The sequence below is a fragment of the Penaeus monodon genome, chromosome 10 (genome assembly GCF_015228065.2).
Source record: "Penaeus monodon isolate SGIC_2016 chromosome 10, NSTDA_Pmon_1, whole genome shotgun sequence".
Taxonomy (NCBI): domain Eukaryota; kingdom Metazoa; phylum Arthropoda; class Malacostraca; order Decapoda; family Penaeidae; genus Penaeus; species Penaeus monodon.
Genome location: NC_051395.1, coordinates 1,729,164 through 1,739,832, shown reverse-complemented (window position 1 = coordinate 1,739,832; position 10,669 = coordinate 1,729,164). Strand labels below are relative to the sequence as shown.

General features: G+C 35.1%; 1 protein-coding gene across 1 annotated transcript in view; it reads left to right on the top strand.

Moving 5' to 3' along the window:
• Window positions 1-8,199: 8,199 nt before the first annotated feature.
• Window positions 8,200-10,669, top strand: part of LOC119578190 — a gene marked incomplete in the record, with an annotated part of 24,587 nt that continues 22,117 nt past the window's right edge. Inside the window, 6 exon segments of the mRNA XM_037925926.1 lie at window positions 8,200-8,313; window positions 8,449-8,646; window positions 8,766-8,868; window positions 9,131-9,296; window positions 9,502-9,611; window positions 9,755-9,944. Of these exon segments, the coding sequence (XP_037781854.1) occupies window positions 8,480-8,646; window positions 8,766-8,868; window positions 9,131-9,296; window positions 9,502-9,611; window positions 9,755-9,944 (736 nt within the window).

The following is a 10,669-nucleotide window of genomic DNA, read 5'->3' as shown; positions in this document are numbered from 1 at the left end:
TGTGGGGGTCCCAAGTTCAAAAAAAACTGTGAAATGGGAAATTTTCACCCCCTGAACAGGACACTTGCAGATCTATTCGAGAGATACATTCTAATCCAGTTCAGTATCTTACACTCTAATCCCTTTAGCCGGTAATGAAACGTAGGTAGTTAGGACCGTAGAGTTAATTCCTGATTTTACGAAAATGATATATCAACGTTTCATCTATTGTACAAGTAGATTTTTACTTTAAGAGAGATACGATCTTTTTTTCTTCTTTTGTTTGGAAAAATTTCATTAGTCCCAGATGCAATTATCACAGCAGCATAGCAGAAAGTGAAGAATCAGTCCTTCTGCATCCGACTTCAACCCAAAAAAAAGCCGTAATCCTTGCCTTTTATTTCCGATATCGAACATTCCTACGCGTCCATCTGCAAATTATCAACTTCATTTCGTTCCTAACTTTAAAACATTAAAAAGAAAACCCCAAAAAAATTTTCCCCTCATTTTATATGTTTCCATTAATTTTGTTATCAGGAGAATCGAACATCGAGACGCATGAGAAGGGCGTGGCCGAGCTACGGGCGGAGGCGGCGCGGGTGGAGCGGGCGGCGCAAGAGCTCAACGGCGAGGTGGAGGAGTACGTGACAGAGACGAAGGCGCCGCTGGTCGAGATCACCAACAGCCTCGCCGAACTAGACATCCAACGAATCCGGAAGCTGCTGTAAGAGGAGGCGTCGGGAGGCAGAAGGAGAGCGATAGGGAGGGGGTAGAGAGACTGAGAGGGAGAGAGAGAGAGAGAGAGAGGGGGGGAGGGGGGGGGGAGATGGTAAGGGAAATTGAGAGAGAAATAGAAAGAAAGAGGACAGGAAGACAAAGAGAGAGAGAGAGAAAAAGGGGAGAGAGAGAGAGAGAGAGGGGGGAGAGAGAAGAGAAAGGAGAGAGAGAGAGGGAGGGGGGGAGGGAGGGGGGTGAGGGAGGGATCTTCCTCTCTCTCTCCCTTTTTCTTTTCCCCTTCTCTCTCTCTCTATATATATATATTATATATATTAATAATTTATATATCATTATTGTATATTAATGTATATGTATTTTGTATATATTACTATTAATGTAAATTTTTATTATATTTTAAAATAGTATAGTATATGTTAAAGTATATATATCAATTTTAAATTTTTATGTTATGTTATATTACATATGTATATGTATATGATATATATCATTGTATATGTAATGTTTTGTATATATATACATATTATATGTAATGTATTATATACATATTATATTATGTATATTATACTATACATATCATATGATTAAAATATATTTTTATGTTATGTAATGTAATAATACAATACATAACATATTTGTTATTATAACAATGTTATGTAATATATACATTTTCATTGTATATATATACATATATACATACTTTTTATATACTATATATATATACTATAAAATATAAAATATTATCTATATATATACATATACTATACTTTATATATCATAACATATACATATGTATATATATACATATACATATACATGGGATATATATACCCATTACTATAATATATATATACATATATATACATACATATATATACATACATATTACAACATTTATATGTATAAATTATGTATTATATTTTATAATATGATTATATGTATTGAATGTATTGTATTATAGGGAAAAAGTATATTCATATTTATTGTATATTATAATACATATTTTATGTTATTATATTATATTTATATATGTTATGTATATGTTATGTATATGTTATTAATGTATATAATTATATTAGTATATATATGTATATAATGTATATGTATATTTATATGTATTATATGTATATGTATATATACATATTTTTTTTATATGTATTGTATTGTAATATATGTGTATGTTTGTTTTATTTTGTTATGTATTTATAGTATATATGTATATATTATTATATATATGATAATATATGATATATGTTAATTTTGGTTTATATGTTATATATTACATTATTATTATTTTATTTTTATGTTATATATTTCCTATATGTTTTAGTTATGTATATGATTGTTTTTTTTGTTATATTGTTATACTATTTATATGTTTGTTTGTTATATACATATTTATTGTTTAAAGTTTGTATATTCCTATTTTTGTTTGTTTGTATTATTAAAAATTTTTTTGTATATGTATATGTAATATAATATTTATATTATATTATATGTATATATATATACTTTTTATGTATTGTATATGTATTATACTATTTATTGTTAATTTTATGATATATACAATTTATTGTAAATTTTATATGAATATATACTATTTATATATATGTTTGTATTTTACATATTTTTGTTTTGTATTGTATATTATATACTATTTATATGTATATGTATTGTATTATAACATATTTAAAATGTTATGATATGTATTTCTTTTTAGTATATGTTATGTTATAATATAATATTTAATGATTGTAATTGTATATATAATATTATTGTATAAATTTATATTACATATTTATTGGATAACATATGTATATACATATGTTATGTATAACATATGTATTACATATGTATTTGATATGGGTTTTTATGTATATATACAATATATACACATATATATACATATATAACACATATATACATATATGTATATATAAATATATACAATTTTATACATAATTTTACATAAATACATATATACCATATATAATTATACATTTACATGTATAATACAATATACATAATAAAATTTAAAAAATTATACATATATATTACATATATACATATATACATATATACTATAATATACATATATAATTATATATATATATAATATTTTATAATAATATGCATATATTACGTGTATATATATATACAATAATATAAATATTTTATAATATAATATAAAATAATATATACATATTACTATATAACATATATTACATATTGTATACATATATAATACATATATGTAACATTTTGGATACATATATTAAAAATATAACATTTATACATAATTTTACATAATACATATAATAAAATATATATAAAATACATTATTATACATACATACATTAATATGCATAAATGTTATAATGCATATATATGTATATAACTAGTAATGTATATTGTATTATTATGTATAGTATATGTATATGTATATTATATGTATATTATAGATAGTATATTATATTTATTGTATATATAATGTATATTATATAATTTTTGTAATGCATATATATGTATATGTATATATAAAATATATGTTTTATTATTGTTATTTGTATTGTTATATAGTATATAATTACATATGTTAGTATAATATACATATGTATATGTATAAATACTTGTATATGTATTATATACTTGTAATGTATATAAACATATGTAATGTTTTTATAAATTTATATGTATTATACTATGTAAAGTATATATATACATATGTATATTATAATATCATTTATATTATATGTATTGTATATTTAAAACATATGTATATACATATTATGTGTATTGTTAAAATATATACATATGTATATGTAAGTATATAAATACATATTTTTATGTATATGTAGTGTATATATATACATTTTATAACATATTTATTTTTATGTTATATATACAATTTTATATACAAAGTTTGTAATGTATATATATACATAGATATACATTGTATATGTATATGTATATATTACATATTATATGTATATGTATATTTATATGTATATATATACTATGAAGTAATTATTATAACAATTTTATATGTTATGTATATTATCATAGTTATACATATTAATGATATTATACATATGTATTAAAATATGTATATGTATGTAATAATATTTAAAAGTATTGTTATGATTTAATATTAATATGTATATGTATATGTTATGTATATGTATATATATACTATGTATTTTATATGTAAAATGTATATTATAATTACATATGTAATTATTGTATATGTTAGTATATATAACATATGTATATGTTATGAATTTTAATTATCATATGTTTGTTATGTATATGTATATGTTATGTATATATATACATATGTAATTTGTGTGTGGTGTGTGTGTTGGGTGTGTGTGTGTGTGTGTGTGTGGTGTGTGTTTTTTGTGTGTGTGTGTGATGCTTTTGGTGTGTGTTTTAAAATTATGTGTGTGGCGTGTGTGCTTGCTTTTGTGGTGTTTTGTGTTGTTGCGGGTGCCATGGTGTGTGTAATAATTTCATATAATATGTTATAATTAAAATACTTATATATATTATATAATATATATTATATATATATATATATAATATAACCTTTCTTGTACTAAATAAGACGGGGTTAGATATTTAGTTAAAGATAACTTTCAGGGGAACATACGAATGGTCTGCATTTTAAAAAAAACGTAAAACCTTTTTTGCTTCAAATATAAAATTATGTTTGATAATGGAATAATGATAGAAAGGTAATCTTAACAGTCAGAAAAATTTTAGGAAAATTTGGGGCTTTTATCATTAAATGTTTTTATTTAAGGACCCCATTTTTTTTTTCCTTCTTTTTTTAAAAAAATTCAATTTTGGTGAAGTTTGTGCAAAATTTCACTTTCTAAAAAAATTCCCTTTTTATTTTCCGGGTTTTTTTACACTAGCGTTCTTTTTTCCAATTTTTACTTGGGGAAAGACAACCCCTTTTTTCTAAAAAAGTTATTCTAATTATTTTTCCCTTATAAATTATTTATTCTAATTCATTTTGATTCATCTTGTTATTTTGTACAGAAAAATATCAAAAGAGAACTTTAAAAATTTTCTTTCCTTTTTTTTTTTTATAAAAATTAATTATACTTGATGATAAACTACAGCAAATAATAGTCTTATCAAAAAATTTTTTGTTTTTAATCAACGATGTTTCACTTCATTGCTTCGGTGAATTTTTTTGGCGGAAAAAACGCCCGACTTTCGCAAAGATAAGGGGGACACCAAAGCCCTTTTCTAAAGGGCAAAGGCGATTCGAGGTTTCCATTTGCCCTTTTCTCTTCTCTCCTTTCACTGCCACCCTCTATCTAAACCCCCACATCCTAAAACCCCCACCGCCACACCCCGCACACCCGTTCAGAGCACAAACACCCCCTTAAAATACAAGTTGCATCGGCTCTTTAGATTTTCCTGGCGGTGGCTGAGGGAGGGTCACCGTCTCAAAAATCATGGGCCCTTCGTCCTCCTAAAACAGTTAGAACGCTCATTTCACCACACACACACACACTACAGGGATAACAACGGATCCCTTAGAAAAACCAAAATGTCCTGTAGGTACTCAAAAAAACGCCCCAAAACGGGTTTCATTTGTTGTGTCGACGGATTTTTTACTCAAAAACACATACAGACACAGTACCCAATCGTAAATAAAAATCATTTGAGAAATTGGACGGCAGTTCTCCTGTTTTGTTATTGATATCTTGTTTCTATCCGACTGTTTGACTCTGCCGAATTCTAAAACTTTCCTTCTGTGGGTTGGGATGTCCTTTTGGTTCCCTTTTTCTTCAGTCACTTCCTTACGTATATCTTTTTTGAACTTTTTCATAACCTGGGTTCTGCTTTTCTTTTCCCTATTCGTTCTCCTTCGCTTGCTATCTACTTTACAACACTCTAGCCCCCTTTTAAAGGGTTTTCAAACTTGGAGCTGCACGTAAGAGGCTAATAAAAGGACGTTTGATAAACGTACAGCTTTTCAGACAAGGCGATGACTACATTTCTCCGCATTCCAAACGCGAATTTAACGTGAGAGTTCACGTAATCACGTGTTTCGCATTGCGCGTCGAGGGAAGAAAAATTTTCAAAAAAACAACAATATAAAAATTATATTACACCACACACACACACACAACAACACACGCAAAACCCACCCCCAACAACACACCCCAACACATACACATACACAAACATCACATAAAAAACACTACACATACCATACACATACAACAAACACTACACATACACATACCATAACTACCGTACACACACACACATACACATATATATATATACTTTTTAAAAATATATTAATTTTGTGTGTGAGTGTTGTATATATTAATATTATATATATATATATATATATATTAATTATATTATATATATATATTTATATTCATATTCATTAAAAACCAAATGATATATGTTTTAACACACGTAAAAACGTTGAACGAAGGTATCTTTAAATGTTAATTTTCTAATCCTAAACCGTATATTTATTGCATGTAAAACTAAAGTAAAAAAGCTATTTAAAAACAAAAAGGGAAAAATTTGCATAAATAAATAACTAAACCCATTCTAACTTTAAAAGGGTTAGAAAACCTTTAAAAACCCAATTGGCCAAAGCTAATTCAAGCATTTCTTGTAGCTTGAGCTTCCCTAAAACGAGTTTTTTTATGTGTCGAGCGGCCCGGCTTTTCGCCTAAGCCGTTGGGTCTCGTCAGCGCAGGCTTATGCATCTGTGCAGCCGAAGATCACTGGGCAGCGAGACGCCTATTGTGGTGCACTTGTATTTTCTTAATCAGTGTCATGAGGTTTTGTCCTGTATATCAATATTCAGTTTTGTTCTTCGTTTAAATCACTAGCCATCTAAGTAAGATTTGTTGTATTGAATTCATTAGATAATTCACTGTGATTTTATTATGGATATAGTTTGATAAGCAGAAATAGAGAAATATTACAAAGGATAAATTTTCACTGTATATATATATATTCTTTTTTTCTTGTTTGTATTGTACCTTCTGTCCTTTCCCGACCTCCATCTCCTCGCCCAGTTTCCCCTCCTTGGCCTTAACGCTTCTTGCCGCTGCAGACGGAACTCTGTTGTGCAGTTGCATATGAAACATCTTGTGGTTTACTGTGTCTGTCAAGGGAGAGATTCACTCTTGTTCAGAAAGAATATTACTTAGCCTATAGATCATAATTTAATATAGCAAAGTAGTCCCAGCTAACTAAAATGAAACCGCCAACAAAAGGCATACCTTCAGTATCCTTCTTATCCATAACCTGATAGCTAAAGACCAATCGCTTATGCGCTAAACTCAGAATTATATTCTTCCTTTCTTTGCTGAAATTGAGAAGTTCCTGAACCCTGCTCCTGTACATAGACACCTCTTGTGACCCCCTCACAAGCTAGATTCTCCATGTCCGCGAAAAGTAAACGAAATCGCATCCTCAACGAGGCGAGAAAACGCCAGTCCTTCGTCTTCCCTCATCCTAAAAAAACACAACCTCACCTCCGATAGGAAACGATGTCTTACTACCATATATAAGTAAACACATTGACGCACACAAACCTTCCCGTCCATCTCTGACACCAAAAAGAGTGAGACGCAGTAGGTCCGTGTGTTTTGATGCGCCTGTGGCCTAACCTCGCGGCCTCCCCTCGTCCCCCACAGCTCCCGCTCGCCCATCTCGGCCATCCAGGTGGTGTTCGAGTGCGCCGTGTCGCTGATGACTAACCAGGACGTGACGTGGAGGGCGGTGCGCCACGCCACCCAGGACGAGGCCTTCTGCACCAAGATCGCTGCCATCTGTGTCCCCAGCCTCAAGCAGGCGCAGATCGTTGGCCTCACGGAGAAGCTCGAGGTGAGGCGAGAGCCCGGGTTTGGAAGGATATGCTCTGAGTGTTTTTCCATACATCCCCCTAGATACATCGCGTAACAATTTCCATGCTCTTATACTCCATTTCAGTCTTGAAGTAAAGGCGATAACAATTCCTCTTACAGCAAATCAAGATGACGCCGGAGCACCTGTCTCGCGTGAGTGACATCGGCGGTATCCTCCTGCAGTATCTGCGTACCGCCATCTTTTTCTGGCACAGGTATCACGAGGACGTGCAGCCGCGACAGGAGCGCGTTCAGGAACTCAAGGATCAATGCACGCAGGTAAGAAATTGTGTCTAACGCTTTCTCGACTTTGTTAAATGCATTTTCTGTAAAGTTTGTCAATCTATCATGTCTAAATCAAAGATAAACAATCAGTGCTTATAAACCCTAAAACTTTTTATTACCCCCGGGGAAACCCTAATGAATGCGCTCATACATTTTACATATGTTACAAAATGTCTTTAGTGAATTTTTTATCAGGTTCCGATTCCTACCTGCCTCCTTCTCCCCGCAGTTGCAAATGGGGATGGCGACGAAGAAGGCTGATTCGGGCCCCGGGAGGAAGGGTTTCCACGAGGGGGCGACTGAGGACAGGGGGGCCCCGTAGTTGCCCTCAAGAGCAGAAGATCGACGTCGAGGAGGAGCTGGCCAACGTGGTAGCCGTCATCACGGAACTGCAGCCTCACGCGGAGAGGTGAGGCACCCCTAAGATGTGGGTCACTTCATGACATTTGGGTCATTGAGTACGTGGACTAATTTCGAATTTTTAATACACCTTCGTTAATTTACGACTCTAGCTTGACACACAAAATACTTTTTGATGCCTAAGCTGGAGAAAGAAGATCAAGGAACAGGAGGACATGCTGACGCAGCTGACCGGGAAATGTCTTTTGGAGGCAGCGAGGCTGACGTACTTGTCTGCTCTCTCGCCCGGCCCGCGCTCCGCCCTCGCTGGCGTGTGGGAGGCCGACTTGATGAGCAGGGGTCTTCTTGCGCCACAGCAGCCACAGCCGCAGCGGGGCCTTCGGTCGTGGGCGCTTTTCGAAAATTTGTACCCTTTTGCAAAATTAAAAAATTGATTTCATTTCGGGATGAAGGCTTGTTTGTGAAATCTTTAAATTGGATGAAAGCAAACGTCTCCCGCAGGTTGGTCTTGCGGGCTGGGGAGCTTCAGCAGGACGTCGACGAGGCCCTTCGGCATCACGCCAACCGCGCCCCTCTTCTTATCCTGCAGGATCCCCATCACTTGGTAGGATATGTCAGGGATGTGTATCAGAGAGAGAGAGAGAGAGAGAGAGAGAGAGAGAGAGAGAGAGAGAGAGAGAGAGAGAGACGAAAAGAGGAGAGAGAGAGAGAGAGAGAGAGAAAGAGATGAATAGACTTTCAATTTTTTTTTTTACCTAGTTGCAAAACAAGTGTGATAACTACTAATAACTTGACCCATCTGTCAAGCACCAAAAGTCTCCCATATTGACACCAGACAATGAAGTACCACTCCCTGCTTGGCACAGGTGGAGGAGTACGTCAGAGGTGGAGTTTGGGTGAATGTGGAGTCGGGGTCGTGGAGGGAGGCGTTGGTGGAGAGACTGGCAGTCACGCCACGCACGCCGCTTTATTTGCGTCTGCAACATGCTGTGGCTTTGGACGTGGTGGCCTGCACACAGAAGCTGCTGCAGGGTGAGTGTCAGGGAAGTGAAAAGACGGGACCACTGTGGGCAAAGGAAGAGAAGGATAAATCAATAATTAAGTCTCTAATTCTGAAAGTGGGAAACAAAATGTTTGTTAATGCAGGTTAAAAGTCCAACCGACAATGTTATGAGTTCCGACAAAACCGTCAAGAATGATGGAAGTAAAATAAAGCTTTTTCGATCGTCTCCCTCAGACGGCGACGGAGGCCTACGGCTTCTCGTGGTGCTGGATGACACGTGTTCCGAGGCGCCGTGTCCGCTCTGCGCCGCTCTTCCCGTCATCGACCTCGCTCTCGATGACCAGGTGGGTGGGCAAAGGAGTCGAGTTCAGATGATGGAATAAGCAGAAAGGGTATCTGTTATGACGTAACCTGAAGTACTATAGTATTGTTGTTGTTATTAATCCTTAGTTAATATGTCCATGCTAACCGCCAACACCCCCGGCAGGGTATCGTGCACCAGCTGGTCCAAACGGCTGTTAGATGGCACGACCCACAGCTGGAGGAGGAAATGGTGAAGACCGTGCAGGTGACGACGGCAGCGCGGCAGGGCAAGGAGGCCGCCGAAGGAGCGCTTGTCAGGGCGCTCATACACGCCTCGAAGGCCACGTCCGCGGACGACCTCGACGCCTTCATGGGTCAGTGGGCCAAAAAAATCAATAAGTGAGTCGCCGTGGAGGGGCGCTCATGCCGTTCACTGAAACCCCATCACGTATCTTCTTTTAATTTGTATAAGCCTTTGCTTCTCTCGTGATATATGTTCTAGAGGTAATCGGTTCCCGCACTGTACAGGCGATCAGCACGGCAGGCGAGCAAGAGGAGCAGTTGGCAAAGGTAACGACGCGGGTGTCTGGAGGGCCTGCGAATGGGGGTTTTCGCCGGGCCCCCTGTCCGATGGGCCGAGCCCTCGCCGCCCTGGACGTCAGCTATAATATCCCGCTGCATCTCCTGCACGAGAACCTTGCCTACAAGATGGACGCATTGGGCCAGGCTGCTCGGGCTAGGAGCGCAGAGAAAGGTGACGGGACAGCGAGTTACTGCTCCTTTATGGCACTGTTGTTGTTAGTTTAGCAAAAGACGCAGAGTAAAGATCACTAACATGTTCTGCCTAAAAAAATATATTACCGTTTAGGAGCATATTGTTGAATATTTCATAACTTTAAATCACTACATTCAAACCGCATTAGGCAATTTAGCATCATTAACTCTTTTCGTACAATTCACATACTTCACACCTGCCGCCCTTAGACGCCGGCGCCGCCCTCCTCGAGAGCGACGGCCAGAGTATGCTACAGGCCGTGACGGAATCCGCCTTCGAGCTCTTGGACATCCGGCTTCAGCTTAGCCACAGAGCCATCGTCGC